Source organism: Populus trichocarpa, chromosome 15, assembly GCF_000002775.5.
Source record: "Populus trichocarpa isolate Nisqually-1 chromosome 15, P.trichocarpa_v4.1, whole genome shotgun sequence".
NCBI classification, from domain to species: Eukaryota; Viridiplantae; Streptophyta; class Magnoliopsida; order Malpighiales; family Salicaceae; genus Populus; species Populus trichocarpa.
The window spans coordinates 9,820,541-9,847,936 of NC_037299.2; the positions used below are offsets into that span (position 1 = coordinate 9,820,541).

At 33.3% G+C, this 27,396-nt stretch overlaps 1 protein-coding gene and 1 long non-coding RNA gene across 8 annotated transcripts in view; one reads left to right on the plus strand and one right to left on the minus strand.

Annotated features, from left to right (window-relative positions):
• Nucleotides 1-202: 202 nt before the first annotated feature.
• On the minus strand, nucleotides 203-2,247 carry LOC112324333 (uncharacterized). Its single transcript, XR_002978135.2, has 2 exons — nucleotides 1,787-2,247; nucleotides 203-1,711 (listed from the first exon to the last, which is right to left on the minus strand). It is a non-coding gene; the product is annotated as an uncharacterized LOC112324333 (long non-coding RNA).
• A 17,668-nt stretch (nucleotides 2,248-19,915) lies between these two features.
• Nucleotides 19,916-27,396, plus strand: part of LOC7474882 (uncharacterized) — a 29,215-nt gene continuing 21,734 nt past the window's right edge. For all 7 annotated transcript variants that reach the window (XR_008057476.1, XR_002978151.2, XR_002978148.2 and 4 more), the window contains exons 1-3: nucleotides 19,916-20,403; nucleotides 22,412-22,783; nucleotides 22,868-27,307. Coding sequence is in view for 2 of the 7 variants with exons in the window: in XM_024586581.2 (XP_024442349.2) it covers nucleotides 20,287-20,403; nucleotides 22,412-22,783; nucleotides 22,868-27,280 (4,902 nt within the window). In the remaining 5 variants the exon portion in view is untranslated. The remainder of the gene's footprint in view (nucleotides 20,404-22,411; nucleotides 22,784-22,867; nucleotides 27,308-27,396) is intronic.

The window sequence follows — 27,396 nt, forward strand, 5'->3', positions numbered from 1 at the left end:
ATTAGATTGCTCGGCTGCAGGCTTTCTTGCCGATTTCAAATTCATGAATCAAATTCATGAAACCTAAATCGCATGGCAAGAGGGGAAAGGAAGAACTTTCATAGCATGCGAGCAAGATCTAGTTCCATTAAAAAGGCAACGAATGCAGAAGCTAAGCAATAGTATCTTTAGGTGAAATGGAATTGGTTGAACGCTTGCATAATAAGTGAATAAGAAAATATGAAGCTACTTTAATTAAACGTATTTGTTATCCAATGATTCTTGAACAAAAAGGTGCTCAATAAATTAAAAGGAGTTGGATATATATAACAGTGCTAGCAAGAATCAAGCCGAATACTGTTAAAGAAAGTGAGTTTTAGCAGAAGCTGCAAAAAAATATCCAGCATATGCATGGCTACTTAGCTACACGTCCTGTAAATGAAAATTGTAAAAAAGTTTCTCACTGCATAATAGAGCAACGAAACCACATAGCACAATTCCATGAATAAGAATTAGCACTCTTCAATTCCATTCTTGTTCTATAATCCAGCATTCACCATTTGCTTAATTACTTATTCAGAAGCACCTGTAAAACATTTAGTGTAGTTTTTAAAAATGGCATTGTTGTCAATGGAAAAACCAGCATAAATCTCAAAGATTTGAACCTCGTCTTTGAAAACAAACTCATGAGTTCTTTTCATGAATCACCAGAATATAAAATGATAGCAGGGAACCTAGCTATTCTCTACTTAAGTGAAGCAATTGAGGGGACTGCAAGGTCCTCTTTGAAAGAAAATCTATCAATGGATTCAATCCGAGCTTTGGCTACTGATTTATTGACATCAAAGAGTGAAACTGTTTTTTTTTAAGACATAGTCTAAGACGAAACAAAAATCTAGGCCCTAGTGCCATAAATATGAGGTGAAGTTAATTTTTTGTCTATCATGGAAAAGCAAGCACAAGTCTATCCCAGTTGCTTTCACAGCAGGATTGAAGCCGCCATGAATCGACGGTAGGCTAATTAGTCAAAAAAACCACATTCACTCAACATAGGGTTACAGTAGCCTTATAGCAAGTGAAGATAAGAGTTATATAGATATTGCTTTGACGTTTTTCGTTTTTTCCTCAATTGTAAATGATAAAAGGGGTTTTTTTTTTCTTGCCCCACTTGTCATTGTGCATTTATTTTCATTAAGACTTTGCACTGTTCTTCTTCAGGTACAGAGATTGCAAAAATCTAGCCGTCTCCTCGAAAGAACGGTCATTTGTGCCCATCATATATTCAGCTTGTGACCGACTGCATTTCATTTGCTTGCTGTAAAGTTATGGTACTTATTTTGGGACTTGCGTCGAGTGGGTGTCTCAGCTGTTACTTCACATTTAAAATAATAATAATAATAATAATAATAGTTTCGGTGTTGTGATAAATACCACCATATACGAGAGCAAATCAATGAAGAATTGAGAATTCCAGAGAACATAGCCTAAGTAAACCGAACATAGGGTTCCCATCAACTACTAACTCTCTTATTAATTTAATGAGTCAAAGAAGAAAGCCTAGAAAATATATATATAAAAAAAAACAAAAGAGCAGATGCAAAAGCATTGCCGATTGTGGCAAAGAACACCAAAAAAAGAAGAAGCAAACCTCTGGAAATTATGAATACCTGAAACTGAGAGGGGTTTGAGAGCAGTAGCTGGCAAGTTTGATAGAGTGAGTCGAGGTATGCAACTGCAGCAATTAAGACGATGAAAGCCATCAATAAGTTTTGAAGAAGAAGAAGAAGTAATGAGGAAGAGAAGCTACCAAGAACATGAATAACAGCATCACAGAAGGCTGAGAGCAGCGAAGTTCCCTCCAAGCATAGCTAAAACAAATGAGAGGTAAATGTGTTCAGAAAACGATGATAGTTTGTTCCCATTTTACAGACTGACTTGGAAATGGTATGTTCATAGAATGAAAGTTAAATGTGAAATAAATATGAGAGTTCAATTTTGTTTTAATTGTTTAAGTGTCCCTTTGTTAAACAAAAGAGAGATAAATGTGTTGACAAGCCATGATAGAGCAAGAACAACCGATACAAAATCTATAAAATGTGTTCCCAGTGAAAGAGACTGAAAAAAGCAACAAATTGTCTAAAAACAAAGGTCCAGCAAGAGACATTAATCCTCCCAACATGTTTCTTCTCACCAACCAATGCAAACAACACAGAAAAAAGGAAATCAGTATCCTTCTGATCCCTATAGCAAGAAATTCCAACAACAGCAGCTCACCCACATCTCCCTTTATATAAAAGACAAAGCAGAGTCGCCCAAAAACAGCCCAGCAATTTTGCAGGCACCAGCACTGGCACCATGAACTTATCAACCAAATCTCAAAAGACAAACAGAATCTACGACATACGTCACCAACAACCAACTTGATAAGTTCTTTTGATATGCCAACAAAACAATCTGTTCTTTTACAAAGAACAAAAGAGACAGCAACTAAATTACAGGGCCCAAAGGGCTTGTCCCAAGCAATTTATTGATGATGATGATGATAAAATCAACACAAGCAATTTATTGATGATGATAAAATCAACACTAATAATGATGATAATATTAATAATAATAATACTTAAGTTAATGATGATGATAATAATAATAATGGTGATGGTGATGGTAGTAGTAGTTTTTATTGTAATAATAACTGTAATGATAATGATAATAATATTAATAATAGTTATGATGATAATATTGATGATGGTAAAAATTTTGGTGGTAATAGTAGTAGTAATAATAATAATAATAATAATAGTAATTTTAATAATAATAACGATAATAATAATAGTGATGATTTTGCTTAATAATAATAATAATAATAATAATTTTGATTCTTATTTTTTAAATTATTATTATTTTTAATCATTTTATATAATTAAAATTCTTTTCTTTTCCCTTCAATTTTATTTTTTAATATTTAATTTATTAAAAAATAAATTTCATAATTTTTTTAGATTAGATGCTTCAAGTCTAATGACTTTTAGTTATGATTTTAAAAACTAATAATTTTCTTTTTAAGAAAAACCTTATGATTCCTTTTATATTGGTTGTTTCAGTTACCTAACCTAAACTATAAGTTTAACATATTATCCCGTGTTAGCTTAATTTTGATTAGCATTGATATATACTTGTCATAAATAGTTTTTATATTTTTTTCTAATTTGTTTTTAATATCTAAATATCATTGTTTTTATATATATAAACAACTCATTATCGGGATAAAACACGAGCACCGAGGCTAGTTTTGCAAGAACACCTAAAATTCTCCACACTCTCTCCCCTTGTTTGAGTTTTGTAGATGTCCTGACACGTGCCATAACCAAACCCGAGACCTGGTTTCTTGATCGGATTAATTCTGGATCGGATCTGTGGTCCTGAAATTGAATGGAATGAAGGCCGGTGTCTGTTTTTTATTGAAAGGTTTTATTGTAATTAATGAAGTAAGCCTAATAACTACAAGCATGAGCTCAAAGGTCCATTGTTTGGTTGCTGAGTGGTCCAGCTCATGAGCTCAAAAAGGCTCAGCAGAAAGTTTGTTAGATTAGCCCAATGGTCCAGCTCACGATTTCCGTCGACTGCCCCATGGAGCTTCCTTTCTCTGAATGTTTTTTGTGAACTACGATTGTTTCTTTCGTTTTCTCCGTCTTTTTTTTTTACTAGGTTTTTAGAGGGTGATTTCTATAAGTATTATTCAACTATTTTGTAGTCCCTTTTTTATACCTTGAACAGATTTTATGAATTTTTTTATAGATGGATAAATTTAAATATTTATTAAATTAATTTTTTAAAAATATAAATAATTTTATATAATTTTTTAACATATAATTTGTTTGATTTCTTATTCACACAAACTAGCCTCACCACACTAAAAAAAAAAATTATAATTTTTGAACTTTTCAATTTTTTATAAGGGATTTCCATCTATTTATTACAAAAAATAAAAGAAACAAAAAGATAAAAGAATTTTTATTTTTACCATTAAAAAAATATTTTATTGTTTCAATTTTAAAAAACTTGATTTACATTGATTATATGATAAATATTCCATAGAAATTAATTATATCATTAGATATCATACACTAATATTTACGTTTTAATATTACAAAATTGCAATAATTTTCTTACCACAAATTACTATCATTGTTATAGTAGTTCTGAATTATTTTATCGAAATAATTCATATTTAGATCAAATTTAATTATACTACATATCAATCATTTTTATTATATTTTTTAATATTAGCTTTTTTATAAATGATGTAAATATTATGAATTCTGTCCCCAAATGAGTCAAAACTAATGTAAGATAATGATGAAAAATAACCTACAAAAAGAATAGTTAAGTATTTTAATAACTTGATGACTTATGATGTTATTATATTACTTATGAATTTTATTTTTATTTTTGCTTCTTTTTAAATATTTTTAGAGTTTTGATAACAATCCCAAAAGGGTATTATATAAGTTAGGAATGATTTATAAAACTTATTTTATGTTATTTAGGGAATTTTACATGGTGTATAAATAAGAAAATAACAAAAATTTTAATTAATTTAATTTTGGGAATTAATAATTCTTTTAAGGAAATTCATTAATGTTAGTGTTTTTTTTTTTTTTTAGTTAGAGATTGGTTTGAATCGACTTATTAGCATTGATATATTTTATAACATTAGTATCATGTGTTAAAGCCATAAAGGTAAATTTAAAGATTTTGAGCGGTTCATGGTTTTATACATTATAGGGATGGCCGTGAGGCGGATTGGACATGGGGAAAAGAAATTTTCCCCACCAGCCTCGAGGCTTCCTCGTCAATAAAAAAATATATTTGTTTTATATTTATTAATATTTTATAGTTTAAATATGCAATGAAAAACTAAATATTAAGTTTATATAAATATTGAATTTTACCAAAACTCTCATACTTAGTTACATAAAAATAATATAAATATAAATCCAAGAAGATTTTATTTTAACAAATCAATTATTCAAAAAATATACATGTTGAAACATTAAAAATAATATACATATATATATACATATTGATGCGATCCTGAATACGACAACAAATGATTCATTATGAGTGTTCATTGTATGCATTCTAATATCTAAAACGATGTAGATCCAAGAGGAGTTCAATGAGCTAAATTAAAAGACTTGGGTTAAAAAAGTTCAAATCTGTCAGTATGAATCTTTTTCTACTTTTCGGATAATAAACGGAGTTACAAGAGGATTTTGAATGTGATTCTAATTTGGTTGAAAACTAGATATTTGTACCTTTCCAACGACATATGATAAGCCTGTTAATTCATCCGTTCGAGAGAGAATGATGTGTTTGAAGTTTGACCTAAAACTTGTCAACAAAGTGCAAAAAAAAAAAAACATTGTTTCCTTAAAAGTGATGGATTTCATTCACTACAAGGAGTCCTTAATGCTATTGAAAACTTATGTGGTAGCTTTTGACATACTTATTTTATCATAATTTCATATCAAACAATAAGAATTAATTGGTTAGAAAATAATTCTTATTTTACAAGGCATCAGGCTTTTTTTATCAACAAGGATTCTTCAAAAACTATTTATCTTGGGTATTTTTCAATGTTATTTGCGGTAAATGGTGAAAAATAATCTTAGACTATTTTTTTATTTATTTTTATTATTTTAAACCTTTTTTTAATTAGTTTGAACTTTATTTAAATTGAGTGCATGTTTAACCCATTAGTTTTAGGATTTACATATAAAGATTTTTATTTAGTTTATGAGATTTTCTCTAAAGTTGTTGAATATTATATGATTTGTTTCTCTTTGTGTGGTTGAATGATTCCTGTATCAAGATTTTTATTTCAACTTATATCTCTTTAATTTTCATTGTTACAAATAATTCTAGGGTTTTACTTAGATCTTTCCATATCTAGGGTTTGTTTCTTTTTTTTTCTTGGTTTCTTTCTCTTTAGGGTCTTGACTTATAAAAAAAGACTGATTCATGATTAATCTTGGTTGTGTTTCATTTTAAAAGAAAAAAAAGAAGAAGAAATTCAGTTTTTGATAGGGAAAAAATCTTGAAGTTGCTGAAAAACTACATACAAAACAAATTGTGTTCATCAAGACTTGAGAAATTTGGCACCTATTTAAAAAAATTAAAATTGCAAATCTTGAAAGGATTCATGAAGAAGCAATTTGAAAATTTTGGATCTTACATGAGCTATGGTTTAGTCAAAACTTATTTTGGACTCTTGGTGATCTTGATTGATTTCTTGCAAATTTAGGTAGAATAGAATTATCTTGCATCAATTTCTTTAGTTTCTTGATTTCTTAAGACGTTTTCTTGATTTTCTTGAATTCCATAGCTTTTATTGTCTCTTAATAATAATTCTTGCTTTTATTTTATGTCTTTATTTTCATCATTATATTCACACAAATTTACATTCCTACTCGTAAGTTTTTCCTCAAGTTTTATTTTAAAAAGTTTGAATAATTGTTGATTCTTGAGTTTTAAACATAAAATAAATCACTACGTAGTTTGGTTAATTGTTTAATAAATTGCTAAGTTACTTTTAAGAATCAAAGTACGGGAATAGAGTGGTAAAAGGCGTAATGATACTATTAGTGTGAAAAACCTAATAAATTGTGTGAAACATGAGAGCAATGAGTTTTATTGTGAGAATAAATCATATGAGGTTGTGAGTTTAAAGAGTGAAAATAAAGTGTGCCTTAAGAAAATAGTAAGAGAGGAGAGAAAAGACTCAGATTCGACTAATGGAGAAAAAAAGTCAATTGAAGCTAAGAGTGGAGAGAAGAAAATGAGGATGAGAAAAGAAGAGAGTGTAGAAAACACTTAAGTTTCTATACAAAAGAGCGAGATCGAGAGTGTTTATTTTTTCTGACATGTCTATGATTTTACTTGTGTATAAGAAAACATATTTTAACACTAATAATATTGATTCTTTTATTCCCAGTGTTGTTATATCTTTGTGACCGGATTTTGAGGATGATATAGGACAATCAAATTTGGATTTGAGCTTAATTTGTCCTACTACGCAACTTTACGCCAACAAACATAATTTTTTATTCAACTACACAAAATCAAGCTGAAATTTTGCCAAAAGTCTTCAGAGATCTTTTTTTTTTATCTTGGTTAAAATTTCAAGTCGATCATAGTTTGTTAAGGCTTTCTAATAAAGGTTCTAAGTTGTTTTCAAGATTTTGTTATATATTTCCTAATGACATCCATAGTGGTTTGTCATTGATAAATGATACAATTAATAATAGTATGGTAAAGTATGGACATCATATCCCTAGACTTGATGATATTTTTAATGAGTGCTTAAATGTTGTTTGTTTAGTAAGATTGATTTAAAAATTGGTTATCATCAAATTAAGATGAAAAAAGGGTATGGACGGAAAAATAACTTTAAGATTAAATATGGATTGTTTAAATGGTTTGTCATGTTGTGTAGTCTTACTATTGTACATAGTAATTTAATGACATTGATGAATCATATATAATGTGCATTCATAGGTAGTTTTGTGGTTGATTACTTTGATGATATTCATAGTAAGAATTTGGGTGAACATATTGAGCATTTATGATTTTTGCTTAATATGCTATAATAGAAATCATGTTGATATATATAGTTTATACATGTTTTGCAAACTTGTTGATATGTTCATGCAACTTGTTTAAAATCTTTAAATGAATTTATAAGGATTTAGTGGATGCTTTGAATTTATCATTCTGAACTTTATAAAATGCTTATTTTTTACCTTGCTTAACTTTATAAAGTTAAAGAGTTTCAACTCATCTTGCATGATATACATGATGAATGTATATCTCTAATGAATCCTTTAAATGACTACAGTCATTGAAAAATTGACACCATCTTGGAAAGAATTCAAGAACTACCTTAAGCATAAGCGCAAAGAAATGAGAGTTGAAGACCTTATTTTAAGGTTAAAGATAAGAGAGGATACAAGTTATAAAAAAAAAGAGTCAACTCTTCTAGTTCCTTTAAAGCAAATATTGTGGCACAAGTGCCGAAGTCCTACAATTAAAAATCAAAAGAAAAAGCTTGTCATGAAAGACAAATAAATTGCCAAGATGTTCAATAGGAAATGCTTTATCTGCAATAAGAATGAGCATTTGGCTGAAACTGAATTGTCTGCACTGAATTAGCATTCGTTGTCGAATTACTTGTTTTGCAGCGAATTTATGATTCACTGCCGAAGTTGTGTTGTCTACAACAAAATTATGATTCGCTGCTGAAACTGTATTGTCTGGAGCGAAATTATGATTCGCTGCCGAAACTGAATTGTTTGCAGCGAATAAACATTCACTGCCAAATTGTGTGTTCTGCAGTGAATTTACAATTCATTGCCGAAGTTATGTTGTCTGTAGTGAAATTGTGATTCGCTGCCGAAACTATATTATCTGCAGCGAAATTGTGATTCGCTGCTGAAATTTGAATTATCTGCAGCGAATTAGCATTCGCTGCCGAATTGTGTGTTCTGCAGCGAATTTGTGATTCACTGCCGAAACTGTATTGTCTACAGTGAAATTGTGATTCCATGTCAAAACTGAATTGTTTATAGTGAATTAGCATTCGCTACTGAAATGTGTGTTCTGTAGCGAATGTATGATTCGCTGCCGAAGTTGTGTTGTTTGCAGCGAAATTGTGATTCGCTTCTAAAACTGAATTGTCTGCAGCGAATTAGCATTCGCTGCTGAATTGTGTACTCTGCAACGAATTTACGATTCGCTGCCAAAGCTGTGTTGTCTGCAGCGAAATTGTGATTCGCTGCCGAAACTGTATAGTCTGCAGCGAAATTGTGATTCCATGTCAAAACTGAATTGTTTACAGTGAATTAGCATTCGCTACCGAAGTTGTGGTGTCTGCAGTGAATTTGTGATTCGCTGCCAAAGTTGTGTTGTTTGCATTGAATTGATGATTCGCTACCAAAATTGAATTGTCTACAGCGAATCAGCGTTCGCTGCCAAAAGTGTGTGTTCTGTAGCGAATTTATGATTCGCTGCCAAAATCGAGTTGTCTACAACGAATTAGCCTTCGCTGCCGAGAGTGTGTTGACTGCAGCGAATTAGCATTCACTACTGAGGTTGAGTTGTTCTACAGTGAATCAGCGTTCGCTGCTGAAAGTGCATTGACTGCAGCGAAATTGCGATTCGCTGTTGAAATTGAGTTGCATGTAGCGAATTAGCATTCGCTGGCGAAATTAAAGTGCTTGCAGTGAATTAGTTTTCACTGCCGAATTGTGCGGCCTGCAGCGAATTAGTTTTCGCTGTCGAATTGTGCGGTTAGCAACGAACCAGTTTTCGCTGCCGATTTTTTACAATAGACTCCTCGGTCATAAATGACTTAAATGTTCGTAACAATTTCATTGTATGATGGTGTAAAATGTGGAACACTTGAATGTTGACATATGGATTTTTGAAATAAGTATGATGATGAATGTGATTTGAGGATGCAAATATAATGATTGGGCCTTGATGTCTTAGGTGGTGCGGCCGAGATCGGACCATCGTTAGGACAAGGACAAACCGCAAGTGGAACAGGTAGGTGGTTCCCACCTTTTTCTCGTATGATGTTTATGTTTTGAAATAATTTACTTATGATGATATTTTATTAAATCCTTGTTGAGTGAAGAAACGAAGATGAAGTGTTTGATTGAATTCTTGATGATTGTTGAAACAACTATAAAATGTTGATCAGGTTCTGGTTGAATGTTGAAACAATGACAAAAATGTTAATGTTCTGAAATGACCTGTTTGAGGTGGATTTGTATTATTGTGTTGCGATGAATATTAAACGACTATGAGATGTTGATTGGGGTATTATGAATTTGGGCTGCTGATGAATGGTAGTATAAGCATTATGAAGGATCTATTGTTGCATTTTATTCGATGTAAATTTGACGAATGGTTGTATGAGTATTACAAAGGATCTACTGTTATATTTTATTAGATGTAATTGTGACGAATGTTTGTATGAGTATTACAAAGGATCTACTGTTATATTTTATTAGATGTAATTGTGACGAATGGTTGTATGAGTATTACGAAGGATCTATTGTTGTATTTTATTGAATGTAATTGTGATGAATAGTTGTATGAGAATCATGAAGGATCTATTGTTGTATTCTATTGAACATTAATTGTCATGAATGGTTGGATGAGTAATACGAAGGGTGTACTATTGTGATACTGAATGCTAAATTGTTATGGAATGTTTCTTTGTGTATTACAAAGGATCTATCATTGTGTTTACTGAATGTTAAACTATTATGGAATGCATGTACGAGTATCACGAAGGGTCTACTATTACGTTGCAGTGAATATCAAGTTGTTATGAATCATTTGAATGAGCAATTCAAGGGATATTACCATGTTATAGTGATTTCATAAACCACCTCTGGAACGTTTGATTGGTTGATGATTAGTTTCGGCTAATGGCATCTGAATGGATGACCGGGACAAATGATTGATTAGCTTCGGCTAATGGCATCCAAATGGATGACCGGGACAAATCATTGATTAGCTTCTGCTAATGGCATCCGAATGGATGACCGGGACAAATAAATGACTAGCTACGACTAATAGCATCCTAAGTGGATGACCGAGATGAACAAATAATTAGCTACGACTAATGACATCTAAAGTAGATGTTCGGGATGAACAAATGATTAGCTTTGGCTAATGGCAACCGAATGGATGACTGGGACAAATCATTGATTAGCTTCAGCTAATGGCATCCAAATGATGACCGAGACAAATAAATGACTAGCTACGGCTAATAACATCTTAAGTGGATGGCCAGGAAGAAAAAATGATTAGTTATGGCTAATGGCATCCAAAGTGGATGTCCGAGATGAATAAATGATTAGCTTCAGCTAATGGCATCCAAATGATGACCGAGACAAATAAATGACTAGCTACGGCTAATAACATCTTAAGTGGATGGCCAGGAAGAAAAAATGATTAGTTATGGCTAATGGCATCCAAAGTGGATGTCCGAGATGAATAAATGATTAGCTTCAACTAATGACACCCTAAGTGGATAACCAAGATGAGCTAATGGCACCCTAAGTGGATGACCAGGATGAATAAATGATTAGCTTTGGCTAAATAAACGACTAGCTTCGACTAATAGCATCCTAAGTAGATGACCAGGATGAATAAACGATTGACTTTGGCTCATGGCATCCTAAGAGGATAGCTGCATTTGAGAGTTATAAGTTAGTTTCAAGAATTGATGCGGTCACGTATACTATGTTTTGTATATACTAAGTATACGAAAGAACTATGATTGTTATGCTTTAAACAGAGAATAACGTTAGTTTGGCTAACGATATTCGAGATGAATGATTTGGTTTGAGTATTGTAATTAGCCTCGGTAATTGATGAATTATTAATGGTGGTATTTACATAAGTAAGGAGAAATGATAGAATTATGCTCTTTTGGTCCATGAATGAAATGTAACGCTAATATTGCTTTATTATGTTTCTTTAAATTGCATATAATGCTTGAAATTATCTTGTGTTGTAACAAGAACATCATACCAACATGGTGTGTGGGGAAATCCATTTCACAGCTCACACATTTTGAAAAGAACTATATATTCGCATGTTGTAGGTGATAAAAGTTCTGTATGAACAGACGTGTTAATCACTCAATTAGTCGTCCGATCCCTTTTTTAGAAACTAGTAATGAAAAATTGAAATGGAACACATATGTGAATGTGCGAACAAGTTGATATGATGTGTATGAATATACATATGAGGTATTCATTTTATAAGGATGTCATGTTGTGAAATTACATGAGGTTATGATAATATGAGGTCATGATAACGAAAGTACTAATTCTGTAACTTATTGTTTGGCACTCTTGTATGAACTCGTGATGTTAACGAGACTAGAATAAGAATGTGAATTTGTGAGTATGTCAATATGATGTAATGTAAACCTATGAATATGAAAATATTATAATATGGGCATGTGTATTGAGAATCCGTTTTATGGGAATATTGATTTACATTATCCTACGTGGATTGTGCCTTGTTAATGAATGGAATGCAATTATAAAACATCCAGAATCGGACCAAAAAAAATTCCATCGATTTTGGCCTTGAAAAAGCCGGGTTGTTACAATAAAAAAAGTATTATATTATTTTTATAGATGAATGAAATGTTTAAATATTACAAGAATGAAGTTGAAAATCAACTTAATAAAAAGATTAAGGTAATAAGAAGTGATAAAGGTGGAGAATATAAAACACTATTTGGTGAATTATGTTTCAAAAATGGTATTATCCATTAAACTATTGCTCCGTATTCACCTCAATAAAATAGCATTGTGGAACGTAAGGATTGAACATTAAAAAAATAATGAATGTCATGTTGATAAGTTCATGAGCACCTCAAAACTTGTGGGGCAAGGCAATTCTAACCGCTAGTTATATACTTAACAAAGTACCCCATAAAAATTTAGAAAAGTCACCATATAAATTATAAAAAGGTGGAAAACCTTCCTACAAATACCTTAAAGTATGAGGGTGTCATGCAAAGGTAGCAGTATTTGATCCTAAAAAGGTCAAAATAGGATCTGAAATTATGAATTGTGTATTTATTAGAAATGCTTACAATAATAGTGTGTATTGATTTCTCATACACAAGTCAAGTATTGAGAATATTCATCCTAATACGATATATGAATCAATGAATGTTATATTCTTTAAAGATGTATTTCTATTTAAAAAAGCGCAAGAAAATCATTCACTTAAAAAAATGTGATACGATCAAGACTACATGAAATAATATTTTATGATTTAGGAAGAACATCCCTAGATAATTAATTTAAATTTTGGATGAAATAAAGTAATAAAATCAGTACATGAAATATTAATTAGTGATAAATCGCATAAACTTCCCGATCAAGTAAAATAACTATTTAAAGGAAAAATTTTATAAATTAGGGTGAAAATAGTTGGAAAAAAAAACAATAATATAGTGGAATTCAAAATAAAATTATTTATGACTTTTACACATAAAACATTGATTAATGGTATAAGCCTTGCTACAATCGCTCTATTTTGACTAAAAATGGTGAAAAATATAAGAAAAATCTTATTATGACTATGAATGAGAGTTCTCAATAATTAGATTAAAAATCTTGATAATTGAAGTAAATAAAATAGAATGCAAATTCAGATTTTGACGTCAAATTTCCTATTGTCTAATTTTATAATATCAAGTATAACTCTTAATTCGACCATTGGATCATATTAAAATTTAATGTGGAGTATCTTGGTATATTGATCTATCTTGGGTTAAAATTTTACATTAATCAAAGTTTGGAAAAGCTTTGTGGAAGTGTCGATGGTCGGATAAGAAAATACGTAAAAAACACATTGACTATTTTCAATGGTAATTTTGTAAATACGAACATAAGTTCATCCTTTCCCTTTTATAAGAAAAGTCATCAACCCTCAGAGATGAAAAACAAAAGTCCAGTTTTCTCTCATCTTCTCCATAAATCTTGCTTGTTCTTTCAAAAGAAAGGTTTGGATGAGTGTTGTAGGCAAGTTTTAAAGGGATAAACAATCTAAACTAGGAAATTTAGAGTAGAAAGGAATTGGAAGTTTGTTGTTTAGAGTGGGAAAATGTGAAATTTAAAGGGAAATAGAAAATTCTTGGGATTTAGTGCAAAAGGCATATCAAATTATGATTGATTGATTGTGGTAAGATATTCCTTTTACATTAATTGCATTTTTCTTGTAAATTTTTACAAGGGATTTAAAATCCCTAAATTTGTAAACTTGGGTTCTATGTGTAAATAGTGATTAGAAAATGAAGTGGTGAAAATATTAGTCGATTATGATTTAGATTACATTATGGTGAGGGAATTGAAGAAGAATTGAAAATAAATTATGGGAATTTATTCTCTATTATGGCCAGCCATGAGTGGAGATTTTAGGGGTCATAGAAATTTGATAAAATTATGAAATATTATTGCTAAGAATGTTGAATATTGGTTTTGGGAGTCTTAATGTTATCTATTAAAAATTTACTTATAATGTTCAAGTGTTTGAACGATAGAAAGTTTGAAATTTCACAAGCTTGTTAGTTTAATATGTTTAGTTAATGTAAATGTAGAATGGAAAGAAATTATGCTTACATCAAATTGTTTACACATGATTGGAGAGTTTTATGGTGTATGGTTTGAGTGATTATTAAGGGGTATTAATTGGGATTTTGAGATGTATGGAGGTTTCTATGATTGAATTTCATTAGTGATGTGAGTATTACTTATTATTGTTTGGGAGTTGTAGGAGAAGAGGTTAGGGTGGACCCGACTTCTATAGAGCTTGTATAGCAGGAGCTTAAGGTAAGAGATTACCCCCTTGCTCTTTTTAATTATTTAAAATGCTTATATAGTTGTTAGATTTTCAATGTATATTTAATTGTGTTGCATGAAATCAGAAAAAGAAAATATATGTGTTCTGTAATCGATCGCAAAAGCAATGATATTACATGTGATTTGTAATCGATCATAACAACGATAATAAATATTATGTTTGTGAATGGTCGTAATAAATATTGTTTTTGTGAACGACCGCAACAACTGTATAAATAGACACAAGGAAAATAAGGGATAGAAAAAAATTTGAATATGCTATAAATAAGAACAAGGAAGATATTAAGATATAAAAATAATTGAATATGCTATAAATGGGCACAAGAAAAATACTAAGATGAAAATATATTGTAAGGTGCCATATATGGACATAAAAATAATTATATTGGAAAAATAATGAATTATTTCATAAATAGGCATGATAAATATTTGAGTTGGAAAAAAATAATGAGACTTGCCACAAATAGACACAAGAAACATTTAAGTTGGAATGAAATATTAAAATGTACTATAAATGAGTCTATGAAATATTAAAGATGAAAGACATAATTGAAAGGGCCATATTAGAAATAAGGTATATGAGAATGAAAGAAATGTATGTGTAAGCCAAAAACGAACTTGAAGTATATTGAGTTTTTTTATAAAAAAAATTATATAGATAAAATGATGAACCAACAAAATCTGTTGGTCGAAATGAAATAAAAGTTTGGGAAAGATGAAAACATATAATTGTAATGGAGAGAAAAAATATGACATTAATTAAAGGTGTTGTGAAATAGTAGCATAGCATAAATGTGCTCATAACATGAAATAGGGCATAGATAAAATACAATGTGGAAAGGAACATGTTATGAAAAATGTTAAAATAATTTTGATGAATTAAAAGAAGTGGGTGAAAAATTATATTGAAATGAGCCATGAAATAAATGGTAAATTAAGAAGTTATTAGTTGTTGTTCAGGAAGTATTAAATTAAAAAAGACATGGATTGGCATACTTATAGAAGGATAAATGATATTGATTTTGTTTATTTATTTGTAAATGTAGTAATCATGATTATGTAAATACTTATGCTAATTTTTATGATGTTGTATGTTTTACAAATATCTTTTTTTAAAGGCCTCGATGCTTTTAGAAAATTTTATTGAGTTGCCTAACCTTTACTATTAGATAGGTTTTGATATTATATAACGATTGTATTATAAACAAGTTTATGCATGTAATTTATAAGGTATTGTAATGGCACTAATGTTTAAGTATAAATTGTATATTAATGTACTTGTGGATATAATTATTGAAAGGTGAACTCGATGATGTCTTATGATAAAAAAAAATACCCATAAATTTCTCGTATAAAACAATTAGAAAGATATTAATTATATAAAAAGTTCAAGGCGTTTCATATTCTTTCTTTTACCCTCTACTCCATGTAAGTTAGTATGATTCATGAATATATAAATTCCAATGAATTATTAGGACAAAGAAAGAGGACCATCAATACATAAATAACACTTTCTCTTTTCATTCATTATATACAATATATAACCTTTAAGGCAACATTCCTTCTATATCTTTACTAATTTAAGCATTGTAGGTCCCTACATAATACCTGAGACTTATTTTCCAAGAACTTGTGAATCTTTAACCAAGCTCCTATTCATCAACTCTCGAAGCCCATCAATCTACTATAGAAAAACCTTGATATCTTCATAAGTTTGCTCCAGACTTCGTCATGTTACTTTTTCATAAAACATTGAGATTTTAAGATTGTTATGCTCTATAAAAAGATTTTGAATCTCAAGAATAAGCATTAGACGAGGAAGAGAGAGAAAAAAAAGAGAAATAGTGTAAATACACTTTAAAACCTCTAAAAAACTCATCTCAATAATAAGATGAGAGTAACCACTTTATTTAGTTAATAAAAGACCTTGCTAGAAGCCCTATATTTTTTCCACCATGTTAATAGAACAATCAATATTGATAAAAAAAACCTTATAAAGTAAGTATCAAGATGGTTACAAAATAGACTACCGAGAAAGTTTTCATATATATTAAGCTTTACCCATCCTTGCTATGGAAGAATCCATGACACTAAACGAATAGGTTAATAGTAAAGGCTACTTCATAGCCATTAAAACCATGTCTAACCTGCCAAATATAAGCATGAATAAACATATATTCCCTATATAAAAAACTCTCATTATTTATACTCTTTCAAATAGTCTAACAAGAATTTATAAAAAATCGAGTAATAGAGAAATTCTCCTTTGCAATTAATAAAAAGCCAATCATAAAACTAACCATTCAAACTCGTATAACATGAAGACAGTCTCTTAGAAAATGAAGGACATCCTTTTGAATAGAGTGACATATAGGACAAAAAGACGTATAGCTTAAACCCAAACATCCAATTAGATAAAGTACTTGTGCTTCTAGTCAACAACTAGTTATTAAATCCAAGACTAACTAGTCATGCACACTGTAAGACAAACTTTTATGATATGTTGATACCAAATTTAACTGTATACGAGCATGTTAAAGTTTAGACCAAATCAATGATGACATTTAGACTATACCACAAGGGCATGGGGTCATGATAAATAGAAAATTTCAAAAGAGTATCATTTTCATAAGAAGGAAATTCAAGTACCAATATATAAAATCTTCTATATTATTTAGACAATCCTAAATTGTTGTGATTGACAACAAATTTTTCTACTTGAAAAATCAAATATGAAAGGTTCCTAGAGCTTAGATTTCATCAATTAAATTTCTTCAATGAGTTTAAACCTGGTTGTTAGGATTTCATCAATTAAATTTCTTAAATGTGTTTAAATCTGGTTGCTTGCATTAACGTTTTGCTAATTACAATGACCAAATTCTCTCTTTTTTTTTTTATGTGATATCTTATTTCAAGGTATAACACCTATATCTATATTATTCATTTATTCTTATGTCTATCGTCGTGATGATAAAGATTAATATAAATTCATTATACTTTATAAAATTCTTAAATGTAGGTCACAAAATTGTGTATTTATTTCTAAACTACACTACTAAGGTTTGATGAATTCATGAACTAACATTGAAATTCAATTTTCATTACTTCATTCAACATTTTAAGCATGCAATTCATGGTCAATAAATTACAAGAATAAAATTTGAAATCATCCAATTGTAATTAACAAAGGATATTCAATACAACCATATTCAAATCATGTCAAAACTTCAATGACTACATTGTAGCCCTAAAATAAGAAAACCAGCAAATCATAATTAATAAATAATCTAATTATTTCTCAAACACAAACTCAATTTTAACAACCTTAATAGCAATTCAACAAGTAAAAAAATAGAGAAAGAAATAAAAAACTCTGTAATTATAGAAATTACAGCTTCTCTTTCCCTATTTTTTTTCTCTTCTTTTTTTTTCAAATATTTTTGTTATCTACCCTAATTCAAAAACTTGTGAAAATCCAATCCATTTAAAACCAATTCTTGTTTTAAATTTTAAAACAAATTTCTCCCCATATTTACTGTTAAAAATCTGGAATTCTTGGTTGATTGACTTCTATATGGGTTTAGAGAATTAAAATGATAAAAATTAAAAATTAAAAGAAAAGGAAGTGAAGTTGACATATCAACAACAAAGATGACCAACCTGTAATTTTCGGGGAAAGAGAGAGAAAAAAAGAAAAAAAAAGAAGAAAGCCCTGCTGGCGATAAACCGCCCCACCTCCGTCGACACTCGTTGTACCAACAGTAAAAGGAAGCGATGACATTTCCAATGAGACAACATCAAGGCATATAATAATTAATTCTTATTAAAAGACTAAATTGCCCTCGATGAACCTGGTAATAAAAAAAACAGAGTGAAAAGACCAAAAGACCCCGGGACGCATGATTAATTTTTTTATTTAAAGAATAAACTTGTCATTTTATTGTATTTCAGAAAATAAAAAGATCCCTTTGTGTCAGTTTTAGAATTCTTGACTTGGAGGATAATTAGACAACTTCACTATGCTTAAAAATTTTAAAAAACACCTGTACTCCTAATTAATTCTTTAATGACTAAGGAGTTGTGAGAAAAAAATTAAAATTCATCCAATTCGAAGGAATTTATTTTTTAATGATTACATTGTAGCCCTAAAATAAGAAAACCAGCAAATCATAATTAATAAAATAATCTAATACAGATGAATTTGATCAAATTGTCCTCGATCAATATGATAATAACAAAAAAGACACCTACACTTCTGATCAATTATTTAATGACTAATGAGTTGTAAGAAAAGATTGAAATAAACCCAATACAGATGAATTTGTTTTCTAATATAAAAGTAAAGTAATAATTACATCAGCAATGAATAATAGAATATATTCCATGGCCATAATAAATTTGATTTTTGTTTTAGTTTTGTTTGTTTGTCATATCATAGAAACATGACCATGTTATAGTGGCCATCCCCTACCGTTCGAAAGTTGCTGTTCATGATTTCTATGATATGAAAAGGACAACATGATTTGATACCCACGGATTTCATACACTATGAAAATGATATTGCCAAGTGATTGACGCACGCAACTTGGTAGGCTTAGGCATAGTATTAATCTTGTACCAAACAACCTGTAATATATGGTGTAGGATTTTTCAAATCGAATGACTTCCTTCCACACACAATCTAGGAATCCACAGATTTTTCTTTTTTTTTTAGACTTGTACACCGGTGGCCGAAGCATACCCACAATCTTTTTCTTTTTAAAAAAACATAAAATAAGGTCGGAAAAAGTTGGGAGCCGGTGGACGGAACCCAAAAAAAATAAAATTCAAAGACCGGACTTGTACTTACTGACAAAAGAGGAAGAAGAAGAAGAAGAAGAAGAATGGACGGGGCTTGCAAAAAGCAAAGCGTAGAAACCTGAAAAATCATTTTCTTGACAAAAACACAAACATTTACATCATCCTTTTCTTACTTAACCGATTTGTGTTGGGACAACTCAAGACAACCTTAACTTCTTCATCATTTGCCCACATGTGACTTGCACCCCTCGACCACCCGAATTTCCACTTATACCCTCCACAAAATTAGCTAATCCAACTACCTACCCTCCATGTAACCCTATCATACCCCACCCCGAAAAAAGGAAAAAAAAAAAACAAATTTTAAGTGATTAACCTGCCATGCCATGCATATCTCTGACCCGACATTTAAATTTAGTAATAAATTAAAATAGGCCGGAAAAAAAAGTCAAAGACAAATACCTTCCCATCCCTTAAATTCAGTTAACAGTAACAGTCAGGTTTTTTCTTTTAATATTTTAATCGATAAATAATAATCACCACCACTGGTATTCTCTAAAAATCCTAGTTCCCTCACAGTCAGGTAACATTAACACATTATTAAACTACCCGAAGCCCTGCCCAATCTGCCCGCCTCTGTTCTACCAAGTACGCGAGTAGTACTCCACCTATCCTTTTGCCGTCTCTCTCTCTCCCTTTTTTCTTATTTTAGGTTTATTTCTCCTCGATACTCTCTCTCTAGATTCTCGATTTTCTCTCTCTAAATCGAAGCGGGGTCCCGAGTTTTTCTCTCAATTTAACGGATCCGGAGATATAATTGGATCGTTTGGTGGAAGGAATCGCAGTTAGTTTCCGATTAGGGAAAAAAAAGAAATTAGGGTTTAGATTAGCTAATGGTGAATTGAAGAAGCTAGGGTTTGTTTTACCGGATCTATATAGAATCGGTTGATTAAGCGAAGACAGAAGTTTGGATTTTGGGTTTTATTTCTTGGAAGGAGAGTGGTGGATTGATGGTACTCGAGGGGGAAAATGCAAGGCTATGCTGCATGGAAGGGAAGGTGAGGAGAGGAAAAAGGATCATCGGCACATGTGGACAGGTCCCACACGTGGTAATTCTGCTGTAGCTGGTGATGATGTTTCTAATTCGTTTTTCAAGGTAATTCTTTTTTTTTTCTGTTTTAATTTTTGGGGTTTTTTTTTATTTAACATTTTGGGGTTTTGGTTTGTTTGTTTGGCGGGACAGGATGGAGGGTTAATTGGGTTATTGTACATTTGTGGGATTGAGAGGGGTATTGGATCAATTTTATTTTGTAATTCTATGTTATCTGGATTGTATTGGTGGATGATTTGGATAAACGATTGCAATGGGAAAATTGCCTGTGTGATATAGGAACTTTTGGGAGATGAGCTCGACTTTGAGAGTTTTGATTTTCTTTGATTGGTGTTGACATTGAGACTCCATGACTGTGCTTTGGCGATATATGATTTATGGAGTTTGTATTGGGTTTCTTGGTGCTGATGCTGCTATTCTTACACTGATTGTATATGGAGTTTTTATAGGGTTTCTTGGTGCTGATGCTGCTATTCTTACACTGATTGTATGGTATTCTGGGAGGTGTTGAGTTATTATGGGGTTTTTGTAATGTATGGGCACAAATTGGTGTGTCGAAATCGAAGGGTTTCTCTTTTGTTTTATGTTTTAAGGACTTTTCTTCAACTTTGGGCAAAATTGGGTTGGTGGAAAATCTTTTTCCTGGATTTATGAATTAAAAAAAGAGTCAGGCTTGTATATGGTTTATAGTAAAAAAGGTGATACATGTGCTGTTGTTTGTTGAGCTAGTTAGCTTCATCCTCAAAATGGTATTATTTCTGAGTATATAGCTCCTTTAAGCATGGATACAATGTGAGATATGTTGGTGTTGCAATTCATCAACAAGTTCATGATGTGGAAAAGATACATAAATATATAAACTGTCAGTTGTGGATTTTCTTGGGGTTAATTGGTTAAATTGTCTATATTTCATGTTTTCGCTGATTAAATTGCCAAAGCATACCCCCATACCTTCATTAGAGGAAGGCATGCCCCTTTTTTCATGTTTTAATTTCAGTCCCATTACTCTTATGGATAAAAGCTGTACCAGCTGTTGAAATTATTTTTACCTCAGTTCTTGTAAGATAGCTTCAGTAAATATGGATTTGTGATTGGTTACATGAGTTTAGAGTGTATGCAGGTGTTATACAATTTTTAGCATTAGATAGCTTAAGGTTTGGCTTGGCATTAAGCTGTATACAGGTATATTTGGCATTAAGGTTTGGTTTGCAAAGATTTGTCTTGGAATTCTTGATATGGGGTCTGTACTGTTTGTGTCTATTGATTGTGAAAAATTTAATTACAGGATGCTGTCATGCTATTGGATCCCTGGGGCCTTCTTAGTATCTAAATAGTTTAGGAAGGGGCTGTGTGACTCTTGTAGAAGTTTCTTTCTTGAAATCAAATATTATAGTATGTGATATCTGGTTGGGCTAGAGACTTTTGGGTAAGGTGGTTTAAAATTCAACTGGTTAAATAATTGATGATTTCCAAAATTGTGAGTTTATGCAATAATTCCCATCACTCTCTTCTGTCACATGTGTGCTAATTTTAACTGCCCACCATTACTTGGAACAAAAAATTCAGTTTTTCTTCCTTTGAAATGTTTTTTTTCTTTTTCATTCAAAGTTTTTTTTCCTCGTGTATACAAACTGAAACCAGAGTGATTCAATTAAATCTTTATCGCCCTTGATGGCTTCTTTCAGGCTTTCATATGAGAATTTTCACTGAATGATGATTAAGTTAGCTTTATTGATTTGATTTTGTTAAGTGCTTAATTATTGAAACCGAGAGAGGATGGTTTATCAATTTACTGAAGCTGGAGCTTTTGAATCCACAAAATTATAAATGTTGATCAAAATGTTAGAATAATTAGATAGTATAATCAAGTAATGATATTCCATTATATTGTTTTGCCAAAGGTCTGTTTTGACAAGTTGTTCTGCATCTCTGTATTTGTGTAATGTTTATTTATTCTTATTGAAATGATGATGCAATTTTGTTTAGTTCTTTTTTACTATACAAATTGCATAATAGTTCACCAAAACTCCCATTTTGTATTTTCCCCTAACAGGATGGACGCAAGATCAGTGTTGGAGACTGTGCTTTGTTCAAACCACCCCAGGACTCCCCGCCATTCATTGGAATAATTCGTTGGCTGACTAACGGTAAAGAGAACAAGTTAAAGTTAGGTGTAAATTGGCTTTATCGACCTGCTGAAGTAAAGCTTGGCAAAGGCATCCTATTGGAAGCTGTGCCAAACGAAATATTCTATTCCTTTCATAAGGATGAAATTCCTGCTGCATCATTACTCCATCCGTGTAAAGTTGCGTTCCTTCCCAAAGGTGTTGAACTTCCATCAGGGATTTGCTCATTTGTGTGCCGGCGAGTTTATGACGTTACGAACAAGTGTTTATGGTGGCTAACTGATCAGGATTATATTAATGTGAGTGGTAGATGTGCTTTGACTTTTTGCTTTGATTTGTCAGTACTCTGGTAATTAATCCTTCTCCTCCTTTTCTTTTCACAGGAACGTCAAGAGGAAGTAGATCACTTATTGGATAAGACACGCTTAGAAATGCATGCAACAGTGCAACCAGGTGGACGCTCTCCAAAGCCAGTGAATGGACCAACATCAACATCTCAGTTAAAACCTGTTTCAGATAGTGTACAGAATAGTGTTTCATCCTTTTCTTCTTATGGTAAGGGAAAGAAAAGAGAAAGGGGCGATCAGGGCTCTGAGCCTGTGAAACGAGAGCGCTTTACAAAAATGGATGATGGGGATTCTGGCCATAGTAGACCAGAAAGCATGTGGAAATCTGAGGTTTCTAAATTTACAGAAAAAGGAGGACTTGTGGATTCTGAAGGGGTTGAGAAATTGGTGCATATAATGCTCCCTGAGAGAAATGAGAAAAAAATAGACTTGGTTGGTCGGTCAATTCTCGCTGGTGTGGTAGCAGCCACTGATAAGTTTGAATGCCTAAATCAGTTTGTGCAGCTTAGAGGCTTGCCGGTGTTTGATGAATGGCTGCAGGAGGTCCATAAAGGGAAGATTGGTGATGGTAGCCCCAAGGATGGTGATAAATCAGTTGAGGAATTTCTGGTAGTTTTACTTCGGGCACTCGATAAGCTCCCTGTAAATCTTCATGCTCTGCAAATGTGTAATATTGGCAAATCTGTGAATCTTCTGCGCACCCATAAGAACTTGGAAATACAGAAGAAAGCGAGGAGCTTAGTTGACACATGGAAGAAACGTGTTGAGGCGGAAATGGATGCAAATGCAAAGTCTGCCTCTAACCAAGGTGTCTCATGGCCTGCTAGATCACGTCTTTCTGAAGTTCCTCATGGTGGGAACAGACAATCTGGTGTATCCTCTGAGGTTGCAATGAAGAGCTCAGTTGTGCAACTCTCTGCTTCGAAAACTGGTTCGGTCAAGGCTGTACAGGGGGATACTGTTACCAAGTCCGCATCAACATCCCCTGGACCTGTAAGATCGACAACTTCACCTGGATCAGTGGGTAATAACTCAAAGGAAACACAACCCCGAAACACTGGTGCGAGTGCTGCCTCCGATCCATCTCCAACAGTAGCAAGGGATGAGAAAAGCAGCAGTTCTAGCCCGTCCCACAACAATAGTCAATCCTGTTCCAGTGACCATGCCAAAACTGGGGGGTTTTCTGGAAAGGAGGATGCAAGGAGCTCGACTGCTGGTTCAATGACGGCAAATAAGATCATTGTTGGTTCTTTGCGGCATCGTAAATCAGTCAATGGCTTTCCAGGCCAAGCTCTATCTGGTGTCCAAAAGGAAACTGGGTCGAGCAGAAATTCTTCTTTGCACAGAAATTCAGGTTCAGAAAAATTGTCACATTCCAGTTTGACATGTGAGAAGGCACTTGATGTTCCCATGACAGAGGGGAATGGCCATAAATTTATTGTTAAAATTCCCAACAGAGGTCGCAGTCCGGCACAAAGTTCCAGTGGAGGAACTTTCGAAGACGCATCAGTCATGAATAGCAGAGCTTCTTCTCCTGTGATTTCGGAGAGGCATGACCAGTTTGATCATAATTTGAAGGAAAAAAATGATTCATATCGAGCTAACATTACATCTGATGTTAAGACTGAGTCGTGGCAAAGCAATGATTTCAAAGAGGTGCTTACCGGATCAGATGAGGGAGTTGGGTCGCCTGCCACTGTTCCTGATGAAGAGCATGGTCGGATAGGTGATGATGGTAGAAAATCAGGTGAAGTCTCAAAAGCTACACCTACTTCAACTGTGTGTGAACATAAATTGGGGAAGTTGAATGATGCTTCTTTCAGCTCCATGAATGCTTTGATTGAAAGTTGTGCAAAGTACTCTGAAGGAAATGCATCATTGTCAGTTGGTGATGATGGTGGTATGAATCTCCTTGCTAGTGTAGCTGCTGGGGAGATGTCCAAGTCTGATATGGTTTCACCGACAGGTTCTCCAAGGAGAAACATGCCTATCGAGCATCCCTGTGTGCCAAGTGGTTTGAGAGCAAAATCCTCTCCATGTGATGATCCTGCTCAAAGCCAAGGTAAGCCTGTTGATGGTGTTGATTATGAAGATGAGAAGCGGGGTATTACTGTTGGTACTTCACTGTCCAAGAACACAGAGGCTAAAACAGTTTTGTTTTCGCAAGAAAAAAGCACAGGGGAGCTCAATGGACCTCCTAATTCTTCCCATGTGGATGTGCAGCAAACTGCCAAACCATGCCTAGAAAGCTATTTGAAATCAGAGGAAACATTAGTAGCTGCTGTGTCCTCTGCTAGCACAGCAGTGAAAACATCAAATTGTGGGGGCAAAGAACCGTGGGAGAAAGAGGATGGTGGCAGATCAAATGTAGATGGCATATCTGATGACAAAGAAAAGTTGCATGGTTCTGTCTTTAATGATATCAACAATACAGGAGTGCAAGTTGCGATTGAAGCAATGGAAGGATCATCATCAAACCATCGTGTAGAGTTTGATGCTGAGAACAAGAAAAATATAAATAAAGAGCTGAACATTTCTATTAAGGCAGAGCCAGCACCACCTGCTATTATGCTGTCTGATTTTGCAAAAGGAACAATTAATGAAGTGCTCCAACCTTCTAGTTCTGGTAAGGATATGGATTCTGAAAACTTGCATGAGGTGAAGGCTGGTGAAACAGATGGCAGGAGTCATTCTACAGAGAAAAATAAAATTGAAAATGAAAGTAATACAGCATCAGCTGCCACTGATCATGAAGGTGAGTGCAAAGTGGAGAGCCTGGGAGGTAATCAGGTCGATGAGCAATGTAGTACCGGACCAGCTGCCCACAAGGCAGCACCCATACTTTTTCAGGCACCAGAACAAATAGTAAGGTCAACAGAGTCGAAGTTTGCTGGCACTGGAACTGATGAAACTGAGGAATGTACATCTGATGCTGCTGAGGCTTCTTCTTTATCTGCTGCAGGGGGATCGGATCTGGAAGCAAAAGTTGAATTTGATCTGAATGAAGGCTTTATTTCTGATGATGGGAAATATGGGGAGTCGAGTGACTTGAGAGCACCTGGATGCTCTTCTGCGATTCAGCTAGTTAGCCCTTTGCCCTTACCTGTTTCTTCTGTGTCTAGTGGGCTTCCTGCTTCCATTACAGTAGCTGCCGCTGCAAAAGGGCCCTTTGTTCCACCAGAGGATTTACTTAAGAGTAGACGGGAGCTTGGTTGGAAGGGATCGGCAGCCACAAGTGCATTTCGGCCAGCTGAACCTAGAAAAGCTTTGGAGATTCCATTAGGTACAGCTAATATCTCACTACCTGATGCAATGGTTTCCAAGCCTGGTCGCCCCCTGTTAGATATTGACTTGAATGTTCCTGATGAAAGAATCCTTGAGGATTTGGCTTCACGAAGTTCTGCTCAGGAGGCAGTTTCTGTTTCTGACCTTGCAAAGAACAATGATTGTGCACGTGATGCACTGATGGGTTCAATATCTGTTCGAAGCTCTGGGGGACTTGATCTTGATTTGAATAGAGCAGATGAAGCTAGTGATATTGGTAATCACTTAACAAGCATTGGCCGGAGGCTGGATGCCCCACTACATCCCGCCAAATCATCTGGTGGTTTTCTAAACGGAAAGGTTGGTGGTTGCTGGGACTTTGATTTGAATGATGGCCCTCTTGTCGATGAGGTGAGTGCCGAACCATCACAACTTGGGCGGCATACCCAAAACATTGTGCCATCCCAACCATCCATTTCTAGCCTTCGAATGAACAGTACAGAAATGGGAAACTTCCCCTCCTGGTTTCCTCAAGGGAATCCGTATCCTGCTGTCACAATCCAATCTATCTTGCATGATAGAGGAGAGCAGCCTTTCCCTATAGTTGCAACTGGTGGGCCTCAACGGATCTTGGCTTCCTCTACTGGCAGCAACCCATTTAATCCTGATGTCTACAGGGGAGCAGTGTTGTCGTCCTCTCCAGCAGTGCCATTTCCATCTACTCCTTTTCAGTATCCTGTCTTTCCTTTTGGGACCAGCTTCCCTCTTCCCTCAGCTACATTTTCAGGTGGTTCAGCATCGTATGTGGATTCATCATCTGGTGGGAGGCTTTGCTTTCCCACAGTACCTTCTCAAGTAGTAGCGCAAGTTGGTGTGGTCTCATCCCATTATCCAAGGCCTTATGCTGTTAACCTCCCAGACAGTAACAATAATGGTGCTGTGGAGAGCAGTAGGAAATGGGTAAGGCAGGGTCTAGATCTCAATGCCGGGCCTCTAGGTGCAGATATTGAAGGTAGAAATGAGACCTCAGCTCTTGCATCGAGGCAGCTGTCTGTTGCCAGTTCACAAGCCCATGCAGAGGAGCTATCGAGGATGTATCAGGCGACTAGTGGAGGTTTTCTTAAGAGGAAGGAACCAGAGGGTGGATGGGATGGTTATAAGCAATCCTCCTGGCAGAAGGGATGAATAATGACACAATGCAGTGATCCACCTGTAAGTTTTTGTCATGTTCTGTAAATATATGTGCTCTTTGTGTTTCATGATTTGAAGCTGTGCTATAGCCTTTTCTTTTCTGATCAAGT